Below are 23,631 nucleotides of genomic sequence, written 5' to 3'. Positions count from 1 at the left end.
AGAGACTACATATAGGAACTACTTACTTGAATTTTAGAAATATATGCTACTAGAAGTATTGTAAACTCCTTTGTGGCTTACAATTACTGATAACTATGGAAATATATGCACATGAGGTTGATGAGATTTCATCGAAAAATCTGTTTTCATTTGGTGAAATCAATAACCATATGAATTAATAAACTAGGCAGTAAGTGCGGACTTGAACTACAGTAAATGGTGTTTCAATACAACTTTAGGGAGTTTCAGAGCTAATCGAGAAGAACCGATAAATTTGTGTGTATGATCAAAACTCAAGCTTATCTTGAGCAGCTGATGTGCTTATCTGTGAGTCTAAGAATATTTCAAATTGGTTTCATTTCAAATTTTCAGGTCAAAAGTCACTGGAAGGTGTTAAATGTCAAATCTGCCACTGGTTAGTTTTGGCAGGGAACAAAATGGCATCATGTGGTCTGGCTGCAATTAGGCTCAAATGACATCCAGCCACTTTGTGCTTTTACTTTGACCAAATTTTGACATGTATCTACCTTTTCACCCACCCCACCTTCTTCACTGTTTCAATAATAGATCCACATTCGGTTTTAAGGTCTTTAAATACCCATTTTTCATATTAAGAGCATGGAGATTTTGAATATTGCCAAAACTATGCTTATGCCAATTTTGACTATAATTATTAGAAAACTCATAATTTTTATCCATTTTCCAACACTTCCTACTATTAGATTGTTTGTATAAGTGAACTGAAAAAGCTAATTCTAGCCAAGGACAAGATAAATCTTAGCCATTGGGCATTGAGAAGAGCTTTCAAAGATGTCAGAAGATAAAAGAGTCACTTTATCTGTGGATTAGCAGTGAAATCAAGAAGAAAGGTAAATATTTCACTCTTATGTATGCTTTGATCATGGTTAATTGAGATCTCTCAATTTTAGTCATGGTTAACCTATCAACCATGCTGTTTTAGCCATGGTATGACAAGGATGTCATTTTGTGCCAATTGCAATGCAATTTTCTACGGTTTATCCTCGATTTATGGGAATTTGATTTTGCTATATTTTTGCTAAGTGGGGTGAGGGAACTTTGACGGCAATCCTCTATCTCATCAAAGTCCAGCCTCGGTAATCATTATTCTGATAGTTTTTGCAAAATTGCAATTTAGTCTCAATAGGACCCTTAATCCAACATCAATGAGCACATTGGAAAATCAAACTCCTTAGCAAGGATTTCTTTGGCATGAGAGCAATTCGTTTGTATTATCTCTATTTAATCTATTTTTTTTTCGCGGTTGCTAGTTATTGTTGTTTTTCTCTTTTTATCTTTTTTAATTTTCACCTTGCCACCTACCTATTTTATTAGAGGTTTGCACAACATGAAACTCTTCAGCCTGGGGTTTAAAATTAGTTGGGGCTACCACTTTTTGCAATAATGAGAATTTAATTTTGGAGATGGTAGTGCCTCATAATTTTCAACTTTACATTGTCCTTTGAGCATCTGTATCTTGAAATATCTCCCACAACTATTTCTTAGTGGAGTACTACAAGCATCTGAGTACAACTCCTCCTAGAAAGTCTTGGAAACCTAGGGTCCAATATTGTTGTCTTTGATTATTTTAGCAAGCCATAAAGCAATTCCACAAGTTGCCAACATGCTCTACAAAAGCTTAGTGGTTGCATGAATTGATGGCCACATTTTACTTATGCAATGACACATACTCTATGTTCCACTTTTTACCAACATGCATTTAAACACTTAGTATTGGGGCACACTAATGCTTATGAAGGGTGGATTGTCAACTGAAATACTCATTTAGATCCCACTATTTGGTAGAGATACATATGTGGTCTTTTCACTTGAATTAGTAGTTTTTCAAGGATCTCATCATTGGTAACAGGAAATCACCTTCTCATGTAGAACCTATGGGGCACAGTTACAAAAATACCATTCTTATTAGCAGTAGAGGCCTCACATCATGATGCTTTTGACACTGAGCTGAGCTCACATGTTTGCTGGATATGGTGATATCCAAAATCACCTCTAGGCAATCTTGTATTACTGTGATACATATTAATATAATATTGATATTGATGAACTTTCATGTTCATTGGTATTTCTATTTTTGTAGAATGTGAAATTTCTCACTTTTTAGGGACCAAATGTATAAAAAATAAATATATGTCCCAATGGGATAAGTGTGCCTTATTTGGGACACTTTTTGGGAAGCATGGACTTCTTTCTAGAGAGACAAGGGCGTCATGTTTGCCCATCTCGCAGAGAGAGACAAGGGCCTCAAGTTTGCCCATGTTTTGTATGAAAATAGAGGCTTGTTTTTTGTAGAGATGCAGTTCCCATTGAGATTTTGGGTGGTATCCCCTTAGTAAAGAGAAAGTCAGTTTCTCGTCATTTTTGCATCTCTATCTAGTGTGTGGTAATAGTTGTCAAGATTAAAGATAATGAATAATGACAGATTATGCCAGTCGGGAGAGTGGTTTCAAGGGTTGTTCAATTATATTGTCAATAGTTAGTAAAATACCTCTTGTGAACCCAAAAACATGTGATATATCTCATTGGTATAATATATTTCAGTTTCTCATGCCCATGGATGCAGCCCTATGGGGTGAACTATGAAAAATCTTAATGTTCTTTTTGTAATTCCAATTTTATTTTATTTTATTTTTATTTACTTGTTGCATACTATGAATTTTCTTGATCATTGCCAAAAATCAACCCAATAGGTTTATATTAATATCACATAACTCCTTTTCAAAAAATGTGTTGAATGGTTTATATATGCATCGGGCGAGGCATCAACCATCCATCTCAAAGAAGGATTTAAATAGTGGTGCTTCCAAAAAAAAAAAACTTAAAACCAATGGTCCAAATATTTCCTTCAAAAAATTACTATGTTTAGTTTTAAAATTTTATTTGTGTTTACAAATTAATGATCTCCAATGGCAGAGATTATATACTCCCTAAAAACTAGGGCCAAAATCCATTTCAAACAGAGATTATTAAGAGGGGCCGCATTTCTACCTATGAATTTGGAGACTCATAAAAACTGTCCTTGTTTAACGATGTAGAGAACTATTTTCTTTAAGAATTATTTAAAAAAAAAGAAGGGCATTATATCGAACATTAGAACTATGCACAAGTCAATGGGTCTACAGTATTTGTTATAAATGAATCAAATTCTAGCTCGAAATGTTCTATAATGATGTATGGGCCAATTCATTCAAGCAAAGACTTAGTAGGCCATGCCATTGGTGTCCTTAATCAAGAACATCAAATGAACATAAGTCAACAATGATTTCTTAGTCAAGAGGATGAGCCTTGACAACACACCTCAATAATGATTTCCATGTGAGAAGCCACATTAAAGGCATGGCCCTACGTTTTGCCATCGTATTTTTAGGTTTGGACCCTTTGATTTCCACTTTGGGTTTGTTGTTGAGGGGCAACATTTTGTGATGCGTTTGGGGGAGGGTGACATCATAGAAAAGCAATTATGAGAGAGAGAGAGAGTTGATTCACCGAGAATAGAGGGTTGCAAAGGGCTGGCCCGGGCAACTAGGGTTGCCGGAGCCAGCCCATGGCCCTAGAGGTAGAGCTGTAAATGGGTCGAGGCAACCTGGTCAGGACCCAACCCTAAAAAGTTCGAGTTAGATTCGGACCTGACCTTAATCGGGTTTGAGTTTGAGTTGAAGTCTAGAATAAACATATACTAATTTGCACCGTCAAAGAGAATTTTGGAAATTTATAAGCCATTTATTGGAAAAAGTTTATATAACATTGAGGCCCTAAACAATCAAATTAAAGCCCATCTAAAAAATTCACTAAAAGAATTTTTTATACCCAAAAATCCTCGAATTGACCATATCGACCTAGGGGTGGCAATGGGTAGGATATGGGTCAGGCCACGTTGGACCCAGACCCAAATAGATTAGGATCTAGGTTTTGGACTCGAACGAAACTCGTTGGATCCAAAAATTGGACCCACACCAATATCCGCCGGGTCTCGGGTCTACCCTATCGGGTCTCGGGTCCATTGTCACCCTAACTATGAGCTTCTTTTTTTTTCTTTTTTTTTTTGCCCCTTTTTTATCATTATATACCCGTATTATTTGGTAACAATTTCACAATCACCCACCAGTAGATTTCAAACTGTTGGATTTGTCGTTTAATAGCTAAAGATGACTACTAATTTTAATTATATATGATCTTTAATACACCCAAATGAATAGGGCTTAAAGTAAAATATTTTATCTCCAACAGTTTACGGGTACGGGTTAGGTATGAGACGGGTCCAGTTGGACTCAGATCCGGATCCGCATAGTGTTCGCGTCCAAGTTTTGGACCTAGACCCGCCGAGTCCAAATGCTAGACCCATATTCGATGAGTGTCGGGTGTGGGTCCCGGGTCAGATTTGGGTCCATTGCCACACCTATCTCGACCTAAAGATGTATGGATATGAGAAAAAATGGATTTCAAGTCTTAGAAATAGTGCATCTTGTAATGCATTTTTGGACCGTCGATTTTCAAGATTTTCATATGTTCATAGATCTGCTCAATCTACACTATTTTTTAAGCTTTAAATTTTATAATTAGAGCTCAAAAAATAAATTTTCAGGCCATCACAAAGATCTCCAATATTGAAACAACATCTTTCAACACTATTTGAACTTACTTTGATTGTTTAGGACCTCGGCCTCATACAAACCCCACCCTTGAGGATATTATATTTTGCATAACTTCTCCAAGAGAGTTTTTTTTTTTTAGTGAATCAATGGGATGACAGGCCCTTACCATCATTTTATTAATGAAAAGGAAAATGGAAACTTTTACAATCAATGTACACCCCTTGTGAAGGAAACACTTGCAGCATCACATAGTCATCATCCATATTAGCGTCCCTATAATTGAAAAATCTTCCACCGGTTGTATGCAAATGAGGAGAGACTAGCCCTAAAGGTAGACAAAACTACACATAACGCCTATGGTGCCTCACATTTTTGTCTCTAAGGATTCTGCAAGCAATTTGGAGTCACTTTCTATGATGAGGGTTTGTATTTAAGTTATTTTGCAAGAGAGGCACCCAGGTTCAAAGCATAGAATTCAACAACATTGTTAGAGTTGAAGCCCAGAGGGGCTACAAAAGCAGCTATAAAACCACCCGCAACCTGCAGCTCCACGATTATGGATGGAAGCACCATCCATGTGGAGCTTGAATTGGCCAACTGGGGGGAGCAAGTGAGCTGATAATGTCGATAACCCGCTGTAGTAGTTGTTCTCCCTCCTATATGTATACGAAAGTTGCGTTCTATCCAAAGGCACCAAATAGTAATAGAGAAAATAAACATCCAAACATTTTTCATACCAATGGACTTGAAGTGGAAGAAGTTTTGATTTAGGGTCCAAAGAAGAGCTCCAACACTCAGTTAGATCCGGTGTCCATTCAAATGACTTGAAGTGGAACACTTCACCTAAGAAGTTTTGATTTAGGGCTCAAAGAAAAGCTCCAACAGTCCTTAGATCCAGTGTCCATGCAAATGGTCTGCAACATTTAAGTTTTGGGATTGTATATTATGAGATCATTTATCTTTGTTACAAAGAGGTCACAATTGCTACTAGTCATTCAATGTTGTTTTACAAGTTCGATTTTTTTTTTTTTAACTCACAACCACTCGATTTGTCTTAAAAGCAATAAAGTTGGTTAGTTTTGGAATGCAAAATCAAATTTCTTTTACTTTTTTAGAATATTATTCTCAGGGGAAGAGATTGATATAGAACCTTTTTTTTGAGCCTTTCATCCACTCACCTCAAAATGGTTACTTATAAAAAAAACTTCGAGCCTATTATTCCCAAAGAGACATTTTAAGAGTTTTTTCAATACCAAGTTGATGTATTCATTTACCATTTGCAAACAAACTAGTGAGAATAAGGGAAGTATTTTTTTTCTTCTTAAATCTAGGCATAAGGAAAGTCCTTTTTTTATATATAAATAAAATTCAGTTACATGTAACTCCAACCCATAACGTTTTCTGCAAAAGATTCTTTAACTTTTCAATTCAAATTATATAAACCTCAAACATATGACTTTCTCTGCAAAAGATTGTTTAACATTTCAATTCAAATTATATAAACCTCAAATTTCGACACACACGAGCACACACATATATGCTTAGATTCCCAGAGAAGAAAATGGAATTATTTGAATTGTATTTATTCTTTTTAAATTATTTCAAATAAAATTTGAGGCGCTTGTTCTTCGAATCAAGCGTACCTAAAAAAAATAAAAATAATTTAAAAATAAATTAACTAAAATACCCTTGAAATATTCAAAGGCACTGTTTTGATTTATTTTTTAGAATGTTTTTTATATTAGTTTTAGGTGCACCTCAATGATGCATCATACCAACCATAAGGAAAGAATATGGCCACGATTGTATAAAATATTTTTATTTTAATATTTTATTTTGCAAATGGGATTTACATGAAATGTTTCAAATGAGTAACCACATAGTAGAGCACCTAATAAAATTTCAAACAAAAAAATTTAAAAAATAAATTGATCGAAATATCTTTTAATGTTTTTGAAGTATTTTGATTAATTTATTTTTTAATTTATTTTCTATATATGAAAAGAGCTTGAGCTTAATTGGTTAGTGCTTGACGATTTGCAATACTACGTCTTCCGCTCAATTCCTACCAAGGTAAAGGCTCTCTCTCCATTCTCACCCAAAAAACAATTTACACTTCGTCATCTGCTCAATTCCTACCAAGGGTAAAGGCCCTCTCCCCACTCCTACCCAAATAAAATTTTACAATTCGTCTTCCACTCAATTCCTACCAAGGGTAAAGGCCCTCTCCCCACTCTCACCCAAAAAAAATATATATTTTTTATATATTTTTTATGCATTTGATTGATAAGTATGGATTCCCAAAATGTCACTTCAATCTTAATTTGTATTAAAAATTAAAATTAAAATATTAGATGTCATTGTGCTGCCCACTTTCTTCTCTAATTTGAAAAGGAGGGGTTATTTCTGCCATTCAAGCGTCCATGACCACTGTACTTTTTCATTGCGAAATAGAAAATGGAGAGAGAGAGATGCGTATCATCGTTATTTTGATGGAGGAGATGGAAAAAGATGATATATGGATACCAACCTTATCATGTATAATTAAGGTGTACCTCAAAAATCCACCTTAAAGTTTGTCCAAATGTCGGAAAAAAAATTAGTACTTTTTTTTTTTTTTTTAATGAAGGTCAGAAACAAAAAAAAAACTATACTTGATCATCTCTACCTCGAGATATACGGATATGAAAAAAATAAATAATTAATTAAATTTAAAAAATAATGTATTTTGTAATACATTATTCAGACCATCTATTTTCAAAATGTTCAAGTGTTTATAGATATGATCGATCTACATTATTTTTAGAATTTTAAATCTCATAATTAGGTATCAAAATAGAGTTTTAAGCCATGGTAAGAGTTAGAATTGTATCTTTTAATAAGATTTAAAGGTGTGCCTGACCGTTAAATATTGACTCCTCATACAAGCCATACCGTTAAAGATCCACCCATGATAGTAGGGTCCCTTGTAGTTTTCCTAGGAAGGCCCTGAGGGCAGCTGCTAGGCGTGGTCATTTTTTGTGACCTACACATCGAGGTGGGGATATCCAAAGTTGCCATATAAGGGATTGTATATAATGAGACCATTTACTTATATGAAATCTGACATTTTGTGTATGTCACAAAATTCAATTTTTTTAAAAAAACATCTTTGAGCTTGGTTAGTACAATTATTATAGCCACTCAATTTCAAATCCAATAGTCAAGATTACTTGTGACCACCTTGTACGAAAGGTAAATGATCTCATTATATACTTTCTTTCCATATAAATATGAGAACGTATAACATATTTGTTGTACAACAACTCCCTTGGGCAAAATAGATAGTTGGGAGGCTTTCTTGGATGTGAAATTTTGGGATTCAAGTATTATTAGATTATTATTTTAAAAAATATATTTGAATTTTGAGTTCTTAAACATATTAGATTTTTTTCCTCTAAAAATTGAACAGCTCTTGTTCAATCTTGTGACATCATTTTTTAGGCATATAAATAATGTAAATTAAATATTTTTTGCTGATGTTGGTCATTGGGTTCTAGAGATTATATCCACTGAATTTGGGATCCAAAATACATTCCTAGCTTGAGTTTTCCATGGATGGGAGCATGAAAATTTTCACATAAAATATTCCATATTTGATGTTTTAAATGAAGGGCGCAGCTTGTATAAGGTTGCCGCCTTAAACAATCAAAATAGGATGCACTTCCAAAATAATGTTGAAAGATGCCATTTCAATGTAAAAAATCCCCATAATGGTCATGAAATATATTTGTATATCTAATTATGAAATTTAAGGCTTTGAATATAGTGTAGATCTTACGGATCTTCAAACACTTAAAATCTTGAAAATGGATGGCTTAAATAAGGGTGAGGTTTGTATAGAGTAGAGGCTCTAAACAATCAAAATAAAGCGCACCTTCAAATGAATGTCGATAGATGTGGTTTCAAAGCAGAAAATTTTTGTGATAGCGTTAAAATATATTTTTATATAATTGTAAAAATTTTAAGCGTAAAAATTAATGTAGATCAATCAAGATTCTATGGAAACTTGAAAATTGAAAATAAAAAAATGCGTTACAAGATGCACTATTTCCAAAACTTGAAATCTTTTTTTTTTTTCTCATGTCCATGTACCTTGATATCAAGATGATCAATATGAAGATAACTGGGCATCAAAATAACCTCTTTTAGTGAAATTTTTAAAGTGAGCTATAATTTGATTGTTTAGAGCTTCAGCTCTATATAAACTTTTTCCTTTACATTATAAAATGTACGATTTGAAAAAAAAAAAATTTCCCACACACATATATCTCGAAGTCGAGATTATCAATCAAAGTTTTCTTCGACATGAGTAGAACTTATTTCGGCGAGATTTTGAGGCGTGCCTTATATGAACTTTTTCCTTGAATGAAACGCTGAAGATATTTTTCTCTAAAAAAGAGCTAAAGGCCTTTGTAAAAGTTACAGAAAACTCTCAAAATCCCCATAAAAATATAAATAGTTTTGAATAAATTTGATTATTTCGACAATCACATGAGATTATCGAAAAAGGATTTTTTTTTCAAAAGTTTTCAATGAATAAAGTATTTTTGAAAAAAACTGTACAAACTTAAAATCATTTTTTCTCTAAAGTTTTGCATTTATATTTTGAAAAAAAAAGCTTCAATTTAGTTATTTATAAATCACCATTAACATTAAAAGTGGTGAATTTTATATGTATTAAAACCTTCCCCTCTCTAAATTTTTAATATAAAATATTATAATTTTAGGGCTTTATTGGATAACAACTAATTTTGTGAGAAGTAAGCTTTTTAATCTAAAAATAATATACTCCACTTAACGCTATATATATATATATATATATATATAAGAAATGATTCTATATGACCCTCCTCCATCCATGTATGTAGGACCTCAAAGGATCACTATTAAATTTGACACGGATCTCTAAAAAAGTCAAGTCACATACCCATGTCTCATAACTTTTCTACAGATCCATGTCAAATTTAATGGTGATCCTTTGGGGTCCTACATATATGGGTAGTAGAGGATCTTATGGGATCATTATTCACACACACACACACATATATATATATATATATATATATATATATATAATTAATGTGGAAAATTGTTTCATGTAGGCTGGGCCGCATTTCTACATATGCAATCCAAAAAGTGTAAAACATCCATCTTAAAGATGGATGCAAGTAGGTGTCCCATCTAAAAATAAACTAATGTCCCATCTAAAAATAAACTAACGGTCCAAATGTTTTCTTACTAGAATTATTATTTTAAATTTTTTAAATTAGTTTATTTTTTCATATTCATGATCTCCATATTAAAGATTGCATGTCTTTAAAAATTAAGTCTTAAAATTCATCTCAAAAGTAGATTTATTCAGAGGCCTGCATTTCTACATATGCGGGCTTGGCTGCATAAAAACTAAGTCCATAGAATATTATTTAATTATTTAATTTTTTAGGAAATTCTAATTATTTTTTTGTTCCATTTTTTGGCAAAAATAGTGATTCTCAACAGATTAATTGTAACAAAAATATTTTCTTTTTAAAAGGCAAATTTATAAGTAAAACTTTAAAAAACTTTTAGATAATTCCAAGAACGACATTGCAAACTGCGCATAAATGATTATACTAGAGCTAATTTACATGAAACCAAGGATCATTAGTGATAAATAGTATATCCAAACTATAGTTACATGAAATCGGCTCGCCATAAAATCGAAAATAAATTGTTTTTATTTTAAAAAGTTGGAAGAAAAAATTGGGTACAAAATATGGATCAGTAAAATACTTCATATAAAAATATCGCTAATATATTGGATTAGGCTCAAAAAATCGTAGTAAAAAAATTGGATAAATTTATAATATTAGAAATTTTAAAATTCTAAAAAATAAAACTTATGTCAAAGCCATCAATAACTAATTCATCGTTAAAAACTTTACTAGATTAATATAATTAAGTCAATTAATTTAGATGCCTCGTGACTCCCATCCAATCATCTAATATTAAATACACAATTAACTAGTATATACCAAAAACAAATATACTATATAAATTTATTCATTAAATACTTTAACTATGGTATGGTGACAAATATACTACATAAATTCATTAAATACTTAAAACATCACACCTATTTAGCTAGTACCAAAAAAACGTACACGATTTTTGTTTTCTCATTACAATGATTTAACTATAGTATGGTGACTATGGTCACTACATAACTATGGTTAAAGTTTTATAAATTTTTTTAATTAAAAATAGGTTCCTAGAAATTTGGGCTTCACATCTTTGTGTTTACAATTTAGAGAGAGAAGAAGGATGGAGGAAGAGAAGAAAATAGTCGTTGGGCCCATAGCCATTAGGGTTTATAGAGAGAAGAGAGAAGAGGGAAGTGAGGAAGTTCATCGGCTGGTTTATAGAGAGAGAAGGACGCAGAAAGAGCTCATCGGTTTCACAAACCCTAATGGAATAGGGCTTAACTGATTGTTTGATTTGTAAAGAGGCCCTACCTGATTTTTAGAGAGAGAAAAGGAAGCGGCTTTTTTATTTTGTTAGGGAAACAACAAGTAAAGCTGAGGATTCAGTTTGGGGGATTGCTTGCTCATGTAAGTTTATAGTTTACACTATATTATTTATCTTAATTATCATATAATCAAAAACAAAATATTAATTAATGTATTCACACTCTGCTTCTCATTCATCAGTAAAGTACTATGTTTTGAGCTTTAATTTGTGCCATAAACATTATTTTCATAAAAACAATTATCACAAATAATAACATAAATTTGCATGTACATGATTTTTTTTACACAATGATTTACTTTACGAAATGATTTGCTATAAACAATATTATTTCATTTACACAATGATTTTCTATAATAACAACTTTGTTAAAATTTTAAAAAAAGGGACAAAAATTTCACACTTTAAATCTGCAACTATGGCTTTCAAGAGCACAGTGGATATAAAAATTTCTATTTTAGGTTTTTTTTTGAAATAATAATTTTTTTCAAAAACATAAAAGTAGAAATGGCTGCAATACACAAAAGAGGGGGAAAAAAACTTACAGGTAAAAAAAGATATTATTTTTTGGCCTGATTTAAATCGACTTATGAACAAATCACGTTATAAACGTTTTTATGAGAAGTATGCGATTTTTTCACGACCTTTTCAAATGATCGCCGTTTAAAATTGTTTCCATAAAAACGCCGATGTTTTTAAAAAATCGCAGATTAAAAGGCGATTTACTAATTGATTCAAACAGGACCTTAAGTTTTTTATTTTTTATTATTCAGCACCGGTTCTGATTGGTTAAGATAACCACAACTACAACATGACGACCAAAGATCGAAACCTAACGCGGACACTATAAAAGGCACAGAGTTCACAGTTCGAACCTGTAACGGCCTTATGCTCCATCTTGAGTCCGTTAGCGTTCCGTGCATTATCAAACGGACCTTACAGAGATCTCGACATGCCAAGGAGCTCCACGGCCATCAGAGGAGACGGCTCAAAGAAGAGGAGAAGAAAGCCTGGTCTTTCTAACCCTAGACAAAGCAGCGCCGTAACCCTAGATCAAAACACCACTGATGGAGAAATTTGGGGTTCTTCAATGGCGGGCACCAATGAGAATGACGCTCCTACTTCTTTGCTCGAGCTTTCTGAGAATTTTGATGGACACGTTCAAGGTTCTTTGGTGACGGGTACCAGTGAAAGAGGAGTTCCCATTAAAGGAGACGGCCCTAAGAAGAGGGGAAGGAAGCCTGGCGTTTCTCACCCTAGAAGATGTGAAACCAAAACCCTAGCTCAAAGCACCATTGATGAAGAGATTCCTGCAATGGCGGGAAACGGTGACACTGAAGCTCCAGTCAAAGGAGACTGCCCGAGGAAGAGGGGAAGGAAGCCTGGGGTTTCATATCCTATAAAAAGCAAAGCCAGAGCCCTAAATCAAGACACCGTTGATGAAGAGAGTCACGGTTCTTCAATGGCGAGCGACAGTGATAATGGGGCTCCTGTTGCTTTGTTTGAGTCTTCTGAGAAGTTTTTGAAGTTTTGTGACCAGTTATGGCTCATGTATGGAGCCTCTGTTGATGATTCAAGATGGGCACAAGCGAAGGAACGGTTCTCCTCATCTGTGAATTTTGTACAGTAAGTATCATGAACTTGAAATATGAGCTTAAGCTTTAGGTTTCACGGAAAGTGATGTTAATTTTTATATGTTTTTCCCTTAAATTTATCAGAGGCATTTGCTTAGCATTAGCTATTTGTATTTTGATGGATTACCAGAATTTAAATACATGACTTCAAGTATAAACTAACTGTATGCTTTCAAGCACTGTTAGTGAGTATAATGAGTTAGGCAAAAGAAGAATGAAATGAAGAAGCATTCACCCCAAGTATGGTAGGTGATTTTTTTTTCTTGTCCAAGCATGCGACTCCCTTTGATGTATCTCTAGATCCCGAACCTCACGTCTTTTGATTGGGTCACTTCAATACGAAGGAAATTTTTTTAGTATTATATGATCCTTTATTACAAATACCACTGTTTGGAAATCCGGACTCGGGCAGGGCTGAGCTGGACCACTCTACTCAGCCTACTCTCAACAAAATTTATTTCAGAAATGTTTGGCTTAGGTCAGACGCACCCAGTTTCTGGGTTTGAGTGACTCAGGGGACTCGGAGCCTGAGTCAACGACTTTTTAAACATTGCCAAACACACATTTTGAGGCTCTGTTAAATGGTTGAAGCACATAGGTCTTTTTGTGACCACCAGTATAACTTTGAAACACATATATACCAGCACCATAGCTGTCCACTCTCGGAGTGATTAACTAAAATTGTAACCTCACTAGAGAACTCCATAAGCGGTATTCTTTCAACAAAACTGCAGAATATGTCCAAACCAAGCCTGCAATCTTGTTCTCAAGTCCATATATAGCCTTTCGAGAACAACACATGGAGTTGGTAGAGTTTAGGCTGTTGTATCCATGGAGGTGAAATTGCAAATGCTGCTTCTAAGTCAATAAAGCAATGTTCGGTAACTCGCCCTTTTGGCGAGGCCAAGTAGGGTGTACACCCTACATTATGTTATAAAAATAGTATTATTTTCAATTTAATTCAAATAATATTTGGCTTTTGGCTGGTGTTTGCAGGTTATGGGCCTCATGTTTGGGGTTCAAGCCCCCTCAACCACCATCGTACCACCCCATAGTACATATAGATGTCTTTGATAGGGGTTCAAAAATATTGTCCATGCGGTGGTTCGACCCCCGAACCTCCTGTAAAGAGTCGACAACATCTAATCAAGGCGCCATTTTAACATTACTATATATAAAAAGCATGTTATACACACACACACAACACACACAAACACACACACACATATGCATACACACACACATATAGGAAAACACTTGAAAGCACTCATGAGTGAATTTCTACAGTATTTCGCTCATGACTCATGACCTTCGAAAGTCTATCATATAGTCATGGTTGTTTGATAGTGTTTGAATTTTAATAATTTTTCTACAAATTAGGTTGAACTGAAATTTTGTGGGCTTTAGTGAGGCACACTTAAATAAAATATAAAAGAAATAATCCAAACAATACAAATGACCAAATTACATTTATGAATATTTTAGGGTATTTTTGTCATTTTATTTTTCGATAATTATTTTTAATATTTTATTTATGTGCAAGTTGGTTAGATGTACACACGTCCCAAATTTCAAGTCAATCCGATATATAGAAAAATTATTAAAATTGAAATACTATCAGACAACTGTGACTTTATGGATTTTGGGTGGTGGTGAGCCATGAGCAAAATAATATAGAAATTGGCTCTTAAGTGTTTATAAGTGTTATTTATCTCTCTCTCTCTCTCTCTATATATATATATATATATATTTTAAAATTTGGGTCAAACAAATGACCTAACATGGTTTTTGAAGGTTATGGCATTATATTACAATACAACTGTTGCATGAATCACTGTCTATATATATATATAATGTAGTTTGTTTTTTTCTTTTTATTTTATTTTTTGAACACAATGGACTTGGGCGAGTTACTTGGACTCGCTCTAGTAACTTGCCTTGGCCAATGGGCGAGTACCACTTTGGTATTCAGAACAATCCGAGAGGTAATTTTGGCTTCCAATTTTGTTGAAAATAGAAAAGTAGTTTGAATATCTATGTTTTATTGCTGATTGAAAAATATCTCCTATCTATTGCTAAAAAATTAGGCAAGAGTACTCTTTAAATTGCACTAATATACTTCCAACACTTTAGAGTAAATTGATTACCGGAACTAAGGTTTCTCTCAATTGTTGGATATCCCATAGCTGAAGACAAAATGCATAAGGCTGGTTTCTTGCTGTACTTGACTTCTCTTTATTCTCATATTCTTTTCTAATTGTCGTAAGCGGGCGTGAGTGCAGAAGCCTAGGATCAACCAATAGCTTAAGATCTTACCTTGGGAGTGCTTCGGTGGCTTGACATGTATTGCTTGGGGAACACTTTATATCAATGCTTTAAAAATCTGTGATCCAGACCGGATTAGGAATTGGTTAGGCCGATCCGGATCTTGTCAAATATTGGGAACTGACTGGTTCTCTGACAGAACTCGCTGATTCTATCAAGAACCGCTCAAGGAACTGGGCATCCCACTTTTTTTATTCCATTTTACTTTCTTTTGTTTTTTAATTTTTTTTATACAAAAGCGGGGTGGTTTGGTGGACCACCCCACTCCTTCGAGCGCCAAGGAATTGCCCCATCCTACAATGAGGCCAAGCCACCCCTTGTGGCAACCCATTTCTCCCTTTTATAAGCTTCGCCCCGTGAAAAATTCTAAACATTCCAAATGTGGGACATATCATACCAAGGGATTTTCCCACATCAAGGGACCTTTTCCCATAACTGTCACTCTACCTCTTGCTTCAATTACAAAGTTTTCTTCTTTTCCTCTCTCTCTCTATTCAGATTTAAAGTTTTCCTCTCTCCTCTTCTCTTTTTCAAACTTTCCTTCAAAGAAACCTTGCAAACAAATATATATATTATATTTGTTTTTATTTAATTATTCTATTATTGCACTATTCATCTTCTACGTTAATCTTAGATTTCTTAATTAAATAAATACTTATTTTATTTTCCCATATGATTTGGAATCTGAATTTTGTGCCCACCATCTTCATTCATATCCATTTCCCATAATATTTTCCCCTTATATTCTCCTCAACCTTTTTTCCATTCCAAAAAAAATTCTTGTCTTTTTTTTTTTTGATAATGTTAACATTTGTATTGCTAAGAGAGGGAAATACAAAGTATTGTTTCTTCGGGCAAACCCACTAGACAGGACCCCCGGTTAAAGAAGATCGAAAACCCCTATACAGTAAAAGGATTTCCCCCCTAAATACAATTTACAAAAAGAGGCTAGGAAAGGGCTTATAAAATTGCCCCCCTTCAGGTGTACAATGACGAGGAAACCTAAAAAGGCCCAAAAAATAAAAGGGGGTTCACTGGTCCAAAGCACAAAAGAATGTGGATCCAGTTTGAGTTGCCTCGCCCTGTCTTCTAGCACCCTCCTTCGCTAGCTGGTCCGCGAAGTCGTTGGACATCTGCCTGGTATGCTGCCATGAAACGTCCATAGCCCTGCAAAGTTGTTGAACTTCGTAAAACACTTGGATCAAGTACCATGGAGGATCACAAGTCCTACTGGCCCAAGAAATGACATTCTTGGAATCACCCTCCACTATCAAGCTCGAGCGCCAGGATAAGTTGAATTGTTTAAGGGCAAGGAGGAGGGTTGAGGCTTCCGCATAGTTAGAGTCCTTGATGCCGAGGTGTTCGAAGAAGGTGAAGAGGATATTGCCTTCAAAGTCTCTGAAAACTCCACCAGCCCCTGCTGGGCTGGGGTTCCCCAAGGAGCACCCGTCAAAATTAAGTTTGATGCGACCTTGGCTCGGTGGTAACTAGAGACTTGGCCTAGCTGCCCCTGCTGGTTGGTGATGAAGGATATTTCTCCAATGGGAAAGGAAGAAGGATCCAGGAATTCCGGCGAAGAACCTCATGTTGGATGCCCAAAAGGTCACCAGGGTGGTTACCTTTTGAAAAATGGCCGAAATTGACAGCTTAGTCCCTCGAAAATTTTGGAGTTTCTTTCCAACCATAGTAGCTAAATGGTAGCAGCTAAGGTCGCTTTCCACATGATTCTACCAGCCTTTGGCCAGCTTGATTCAAAATTGAAGGTAAGGAGGGCTGTTACCGAGGGCGGGGTAACCCATTGTAAGCCAAAAAGTTGTAAAACCCTGCCCCATAAATCTGAAGAGAAGGCACAAAGCAGGAACAAATGGGAGTTTGTTTCCTCGTCGGATTCACACAAAATGCACCTATTCGGAATGGGCACCCCTCTTCTTTGTAGTTGATCAATTGTGAGGGCTTTTTTTGAGAAGGCAAGCCAGTTGAAGGCCTGTACTTTGGGTGGTGCAATAGTAGACCAAATTCTTGAGAAGTTTTCAGATGGGGGGAGGAAGGAGGAGAGGTTTTTGTAGAATGAAGCCACTGAGAATTTGCCCAAGGGGGTTAAGGTCCAAATGATTTCATCACTTCCTTGTGAAAAGAAGAAGAGAGGGTGCAGGGAGTTCAGTAGTCGCTCGAAATCAGCCGTCTCGACTTCGTTTAGGCTCCTTCTAAAGGAAGGATTCCAAACTCTACGCTCTCCCAAGGTGCTGAGCTCCTGTGCCACAGAAGAATCTTGGTTTCGTGCAAGAGAGAAGAGAGTTGGGAAGGTCTCACAGGGAGGGGAAGTCCCTAGCACAAATCCTTCCAAAATTTAACTCTCGTCCCTTTCCAAAATTTAACTCTCGTCCCTTCTTTCGGGTGGAACCTAATGTGTCTCTTGAAAGACGATAGGACTGTTAAGAGTGACTTCTGCCCCTGAGGTATTATGGACTTGAGCTCTTCCTGGGAGCCAATTTTCAGAAAGAGTCTTATATTTGTGTTTTAAGACGCCAAAGGGCGTTCGGCCACCACCACTTCCCAAGTAGCGCTGCATTGTGCTTGCATAGTACCTTTATCCCTAGACCTCCCTGCTCTTTTGGTTGGCAGACCTTGTTCTAGGCAACCAGGTGGTATCTCCTCATGTCTTCCTGCCCAGACCAAAGGAAATTCCTCATGAGTTGGTTCAGGCGGTTTGCCACCTGAGCAGGCATATGGTAAGGGACATGAGGTAGATTGGGGAGTACGCAATGGTGGCTTTTATCAAGGTGGTTCTTCCTGCAAAGGAAAGGTATTTGCACTTCCATCTGGCCAATTGATGATTGACCTTGTCCAGTACTGGGGACCCAAGCTGCTTTCTTGGTTTACCAACACCCAAGGGAAGGCCTAAGTAGGTTGTAGGCAGGTTTTGGACTTTACATTCCCAATATGAAATAAGATCCCAAATCTGACCAAGTGATAAAGCCACCCCCAGCATACAAGATTTTTCCATGTTAATTTTGAACCCAGTAGCTGATTGGAAACAACTGAGGAAAGTTTTAAGATTTTTTGCCTCAGCAGCAGTAGCTTACAGGAAGACTAAAGTGTTGTTTGCGTACTGTAGGTGAGTGATAGTGGGCCCCTGTCTACTAGATTTGAAACTTGTAATAAGGCCTGCTTGGTAGACCCGAGCAATGGAACGACTAAAAACTTCAATCGCTATATAGAAAAGGAAGGGGGTCTCCTTGCTCGAGACCCCTTAATGAGGGGAAGTAGCCTACAGGGGCTCCATTAATGAGGATGGAAAAGTGAGGGTCCGAGTAGCAGCCCCTCATCCATTTCCTCCATCTCTTCCTAAAACCCATTCTGGCCATAGTCGTGTCCAAAACTGACCAATCCACATGGTCATATGCCTTCTCCTAGTCAATTTTGAAGATGAGGCTGGTTGTTTTGAAATGTGTCTCGAATGGACACATTCGTGGGCTACAAGAGCCCCATCAAGAATTTGTCTACCTTTGATAAAGGCAGATTGTGAGTTAGAGATGATGGAAGGCAAAACATGTTGCAGTCTTCACAGTAAAACCTTTGCCAGGATCTTGTAGGAGGAGTTGAGGAGACTGATAGGCCGAAAGTCTTTAATTTCCTCAACTCCTTTTTTAGGAACCAGGGCTAGGAAAGTGACATTCATGGCTTTATTTAAAATGCCCCCATGGAAGAATTCCTCGAAAAATTTGACAAAGTCCTGGCTGACTACGTCCCAATACTCCTTGAAAGGGGCAGTTGGGAAGCCATCAGTCCCAGGGGCCTTGTCGCTTGCTAGAGTTTTGACCGCTTTAAGAATCTCAGGTTCAAAAAAAGGTCGCTCTAGCCAAGCTGCTTGGCCATCATTGAGAGAAAGGAACTCTAAGGTTGAGAATCTGGGTCTGGGTTCAGGGGGAGCAGAGTATAAGTTCTGAAAGAACTGTAGGATGGCTTGTTGAATATCACCAGCTTGGGTAAGGTAAGAATTGTTGACTTTTATCTTCGTGATAGCATTGTCTCGGCGACGACAGTTTGCTATCCGATGAAAAAAGCCAGTGTTATGATCCCCTGCTTTCTACCACGAAACTCTGGATCTCTGAAACCAAAAGGTTTCTTCTTTCTTTAGGGCGGCGAGATACTCCATCTTAGTCTTAGACCTAAGACCTTGTTCTGAGATGTCTGAGGGTTTGGTCTCTTCAATTTCGTCAAGGTTCTTGATGTTTTTCAGTAAAGAGGACTTTACTTGCGCGAAGTTCTTAGGGATGGTTCTGCTCCAAGATTTGAGAGCTCCTTTGAGAAGTTGGATTTTCCTTTGAAGGATAAATCCCGCTGTCCCCAAGACCTGAGAATCAAAGGAAGTCCACCAGGATTTAACAAGGGCTAGGAGGTCCTTCTCAACAAGCCAATGCAGGTTGAATTCGAAGGGTCGAGGGCCTTATTTATAGCATTCGTGTCGTTCTCGATGGGACAGTGGTCCGAAGTAGGTTTGGGTAGGGCCAAAGATTGCGATCTAGGGAAAAGTTCCTCCAAGTTAGCTGAAATCAAGAACCTATTGAGTTTAGAGAGGGTGGGGTTAGAGCTGTGGTTGGACCAAGTGTAATTGCAGCCTTGAAGAGGGATATCAATCAGCTGATTACGGTTGATAAAATTTAAGAAATCCCTCATTTCTTGGGTGGTTGAAGACGAGGAGTTCCTCTCGTGGGACCAGCGGACCACATTAAAATCTCCCCCCACACACCAAATGGGATGTGGAAGGGAGGCTATGTGAGTCAACTCAGCCCACAATCTTTGTCTGAAGGTGTTTGAGTTGGGGCCATAAACAATCGAAAATTTCCAGGGGGTTCCATCTGAATTATTAGAAACGAGGAGGGTTATAGAAAATTCCCCTACGAAATGTGAGATGAGAGAAAGGTCTGATGGGTCCCTGATCACCCATATACCTCCTGAGGCTCCAACAGACAGCAGAGAGACCCACTGGCAAGGTCTCCTACCCTAGACCCGACGAACAAGCTTTAGGTCAGGTTCTGGTTGTTTGGTTTCAAGAAGGGTCAGAATAGTTGGGGAGTGTTTCAGGGTAAAGGCTTTGACAACATCTTTCTTAGAGTCCTGACCAAGGCCTCTAATTCCAAATGAGCAGCTTCATTTGTGACCGGTGATAGTTAGGGAGGAGGATAGTCTAGGGGACCTCCTCGGGTGACCAAGAATGGATGGGGAACGGGTGAAATCAGTTACTTTCCTTGAGAAGGGAAAGGAAGAGAAAAGGTTGCATAGCTCTCTTTGACCTTTGATTCTTACCTGCAATTTGCTATCTGTGCCAGCCGTGATGAACCTGTGAGCTGGTCCTTCCGGTCCATTGTGCTCAAAACCCATTATCCTGTACATAGTTCTCATCCTATCATCGGCTGGATTGGACCTGTCTTCCGAATTTTCTTCTACGTCCTCAGCACCCTGAGACCTAGGTTTCAACAAGAGTTTCATCGGATGAGACAAGGGAGGGTACCGTTGGGAGAGGAGGGGAGCTAGAGTTAGAACGAACGGGTGGAGAGAAGGCCAACACAGGGTCAGAGACGAGAGGCGAAGGAAGGAGGGGTTGATCGGGGGTACAATTTGGAATGGGGGAAGGAGAAGAGTTACCAACCGGGGTGTTACTCTAGATCCTGAACATGAGGATTAGTGGGATAAGCCGAGAAAGGGGCAGGCATAATCGGTAGGAAGGAGATGGGAGGAACATAGGTCACGAATTGATAAGTCTGGATGGAGGTTAAGAGGACAGGGAGTAAGGGGAGTCTGGGGGCCAAACATAGTGGATGGTCTGGGTTCTATGGAGATGAACAAGGTGAGGGGTAAAGGAAAGGTGGGGGGCTAGGATGTCAGTGACTGAGGCTAGATCAGGAGGGGAGGGGTCCAGCGAAAGGGCGGTCACGATGCCAACTGGGAAGAAGTAGTTATCCATCTTCAGTATGGCGAAAGGCTTGGAGCCCTCAAGAGAGAGGGAGCCAAGGTAAAACGGATAGAAAGAAAGAGAGAGGAAGGTAGGGTGAAGATCAGGGCCAGCCCACCAGGCAACAGGTTGGGGCGAAACAAAGCTAGGTTCAAGGCGCTGCACCACCCCAGAGTCGATGGATGAAGGAGTTTGGAAGGGTGACAGGCCCAGGTTCAGGGTGAGGTGGTTGAGAGGAGGGAGAGATAGGGGAGGAGACTGGTTGAGTAACGGAGCCTCCAGATGAGTTTTCCGCAGGAGGTTCGTCAAAACTATTTGGCGGAGCCTTCTCGAATAGAGGTTGGATGAAGGCCTGCTGGCTAGGGTCAAACGGTAGAAGACAGTCGGGATCATACATCCCATTAACAACAGGTAGCAGGCCCTTCTTTAGGGGATGAGAGAGGGGAAGGGCAAGGGAAGGCGGGTCGGGCAGAGGCTTGCCACCAAGGCGGAAAGGACATGGGGTAGGTGAGGGGTCATAAATGTCGGAAGGAGACACCTGGGGGAGAGAGGGTGAGGGAGCAGTCTGAAGCAGGGACAGGTGGAAGGCCTCGGGTTGATCCTTATGTGGTTAAGGGCCATATGATGCCACGCAAGAGGAGGTAGGCGGCTGAGGCGGCCGCATGGGTTCCAAGGCCTGCGACAGATGTGAGGGGGTAGGTGAGGGGGTGGGGCACGTGGTAGTCCCCGGAGAGGAGAGAGGGGCAAAGTGAGAGGGGAAGAGAGGAAAGGGGTAGGATGGGTCAGGTAGAGGGGACGACCCGGAGACTTGAGGGGGCAAACAGGGGAAAGGGAGGACAATGGGCTGGGTCGGTCGCCTAATCCCGAAGAGTTTTGAGGCGTGACGTCCACGATAACCTCTTTCCCTGGGCGTCGATTCAAATCGGCAATAACATTCACGTCTTCCAAAGGACTCGGAGAGCCCATCGACTCCAGCACTGGTTCTTGGGAGGTAAGCGAGTCAAATCGAGTTTGGCCTCCCTGTGAATCCCTCACCAGGAATGCAAAGGGTTCCCTAGCCGTTTTCTGAGAAGGATTCGGCCTGTGGGGGTGCCAAGATTGTCGAAGCAGCATTTCAGGGGGTCTTCGACGAGGGTCTCAAACGCTTGTGTTTCTTCTTAGTCACCACCACCCACTGCTGAGAAGAGGTAGCCGGAAGAGAATCCCCGATAGGTTGGTGAAGGAAATCGAGCAAGGGAGGCGAAGCAGAGGACCAAGAGATCGAAATAGGGTAGAAGAGTTCATTGACATCCAGCAAAAGCGTGCTCGGAATCTTTGTGGTGTTTAGGACCTCGACCAAGAGGCGAATGGAGCCCAAAAGTAGGGACTCTAGCGAGATCCAGTGGATGGAGAGTAGGTTACCACAGGATGCCGCTAATCTCTTAGAGGTTTCTGGGTACCAAGCGTGCAACGGGATATGATGGAGGGTAAGCCATACCCTCTGCTTCCTGTACGAACTTTCTTTAGGAGACCATCGGCATAGAGAGCAGGAAACTCCTTTGAAGGACGGATTAGGCTCTTTGAGAAAGGCGTGGTTAGCCTATTCCTGAGAAGGGAAGGAGAACAAGTAGTCTCCATTAGAGAGCCATCTACTTGTGAGATGGGGCTCCTCCCCCAAAGGGTTCTGGCCAACTTTTCGATCCCTACAGAGTCATCTCGCCCTCGGGTGAAAACTCCCGACCAAGGATGCCAAAAGTTTCCTGGCTTGTCTATCTATCTCCTCAGGGATTGTGGTGATATAGTAAGGTAAAAAGGGGGAAACCTGATTAGACGCGGAAGAGGTGGAAGACTCCTGCTGCTTCTTTTTCAGTAGAACATGAGGGGGGGAAGAAGCAACTAGAGCATAGGATTGAGAGAAGGATTGAGGTGGAGGCGGAAGTGACTTCTGTTGGGAGGTGCGAAGATGGGTTTTTGGGTATAAGGCGTAAATCTCTTTTCAAGAGAGATGGGGCGGACGATGGCAATGACGAAGAGGAAGACGATCCATTTTTCTCATTGCTCGTTTTTTTTTTCCATAGCTTAGTGGGGAGGAAGATCCCCTTACCCTGACTTTTGCAGGACTTGAGCCTGGGAACCGAGCGCCACGAATTCTTGTCGCCCGATGCGTTGGTCTCATAGTTTAATCTTTTGATCAAATCCGCGGTTCTCTCTGAATGTGTGTGTATCTGTGTATATGTGTATGTACATATATACACACGCACACATATTTGTTTATCTCTCTCTCTCTCTCTCTCTATATATATATATATATATATCATCACCATCATCATCAGAGCCTTTTCCCTAGTAGCTGTGGTTGGCTACACAAATCATGGTCTGCCATTTTGCTCTATCAAGAGCCCTACACTCAATGAGGTCATACTTTTTGGGCTTTCCCCTTACCCTTTTTGAGCTTTCTACTTAAATCAACAACTCACACCTCCTAAAAAGTGCCGTACTAGGTCTGCGCTGTACATGGCCAGCCCACCTAAGTCTACTTTCTCTCTTCTTATCGCTTATT

General features: G+C 38.5%; 1 protein-coding gene across 5 annotated transcripts in view; it reads left to right on the top strand.

Annotated features, from left to right (window-relative positions):
• Positions 1-618: 618 nt before the first annotated feature.
• Positions 619-23,631, top strand: part of LOC18441339 (Transducin/WD40 repeat-like superfamily protein) — a 73,765-nt gene continuing 50,752 nt past the window's right edge. For 4 of the 5 annotated variants that reach the window (XR_016044503.1, XR_016044502.1, XR_016044504.1 and 1 more), the window contains exons 1-2: positions 619-869; positions 11,954-12,806. Coding sequence is in view for 1 of the 5 variants with exons in the window: in XM_088851998.1 (XP_088708124.1) it covers positions 12,133-12,806 (674 nt within the window). In the remaining 4 variants the exon portion in view is untranslated. Of the gene's footprint in view, positions 870-11,953; positions 12,807-23,631 lie in introns of those variants that run through there. The other variant, XM_088851999.1, reaches the window with a different exon arrangement.

This window comes from Amborella trichopoda, chromosome 11 (assembly GCF_054954075.1).
Source record: "Amborella trichopoda isolate Santa Cruz 75 chromosome 11, AtrichopodaSantaCruz75HAP2 v2.0, whole genome shotgun sequence".
Taxonomy (NCBI): domain Eukaryota; kingdom Viridiplantae; phylum Streptophyta; class Magnoliopsida; order Amborellales; family Amborellaceae; genus Amborella; species Amborella trichopoda.
The sequence above is the reverse complement of the archived record's forward strand: the minus strand, read 5'-3'. Positions and strand labels throughout refer to the sequence as shown.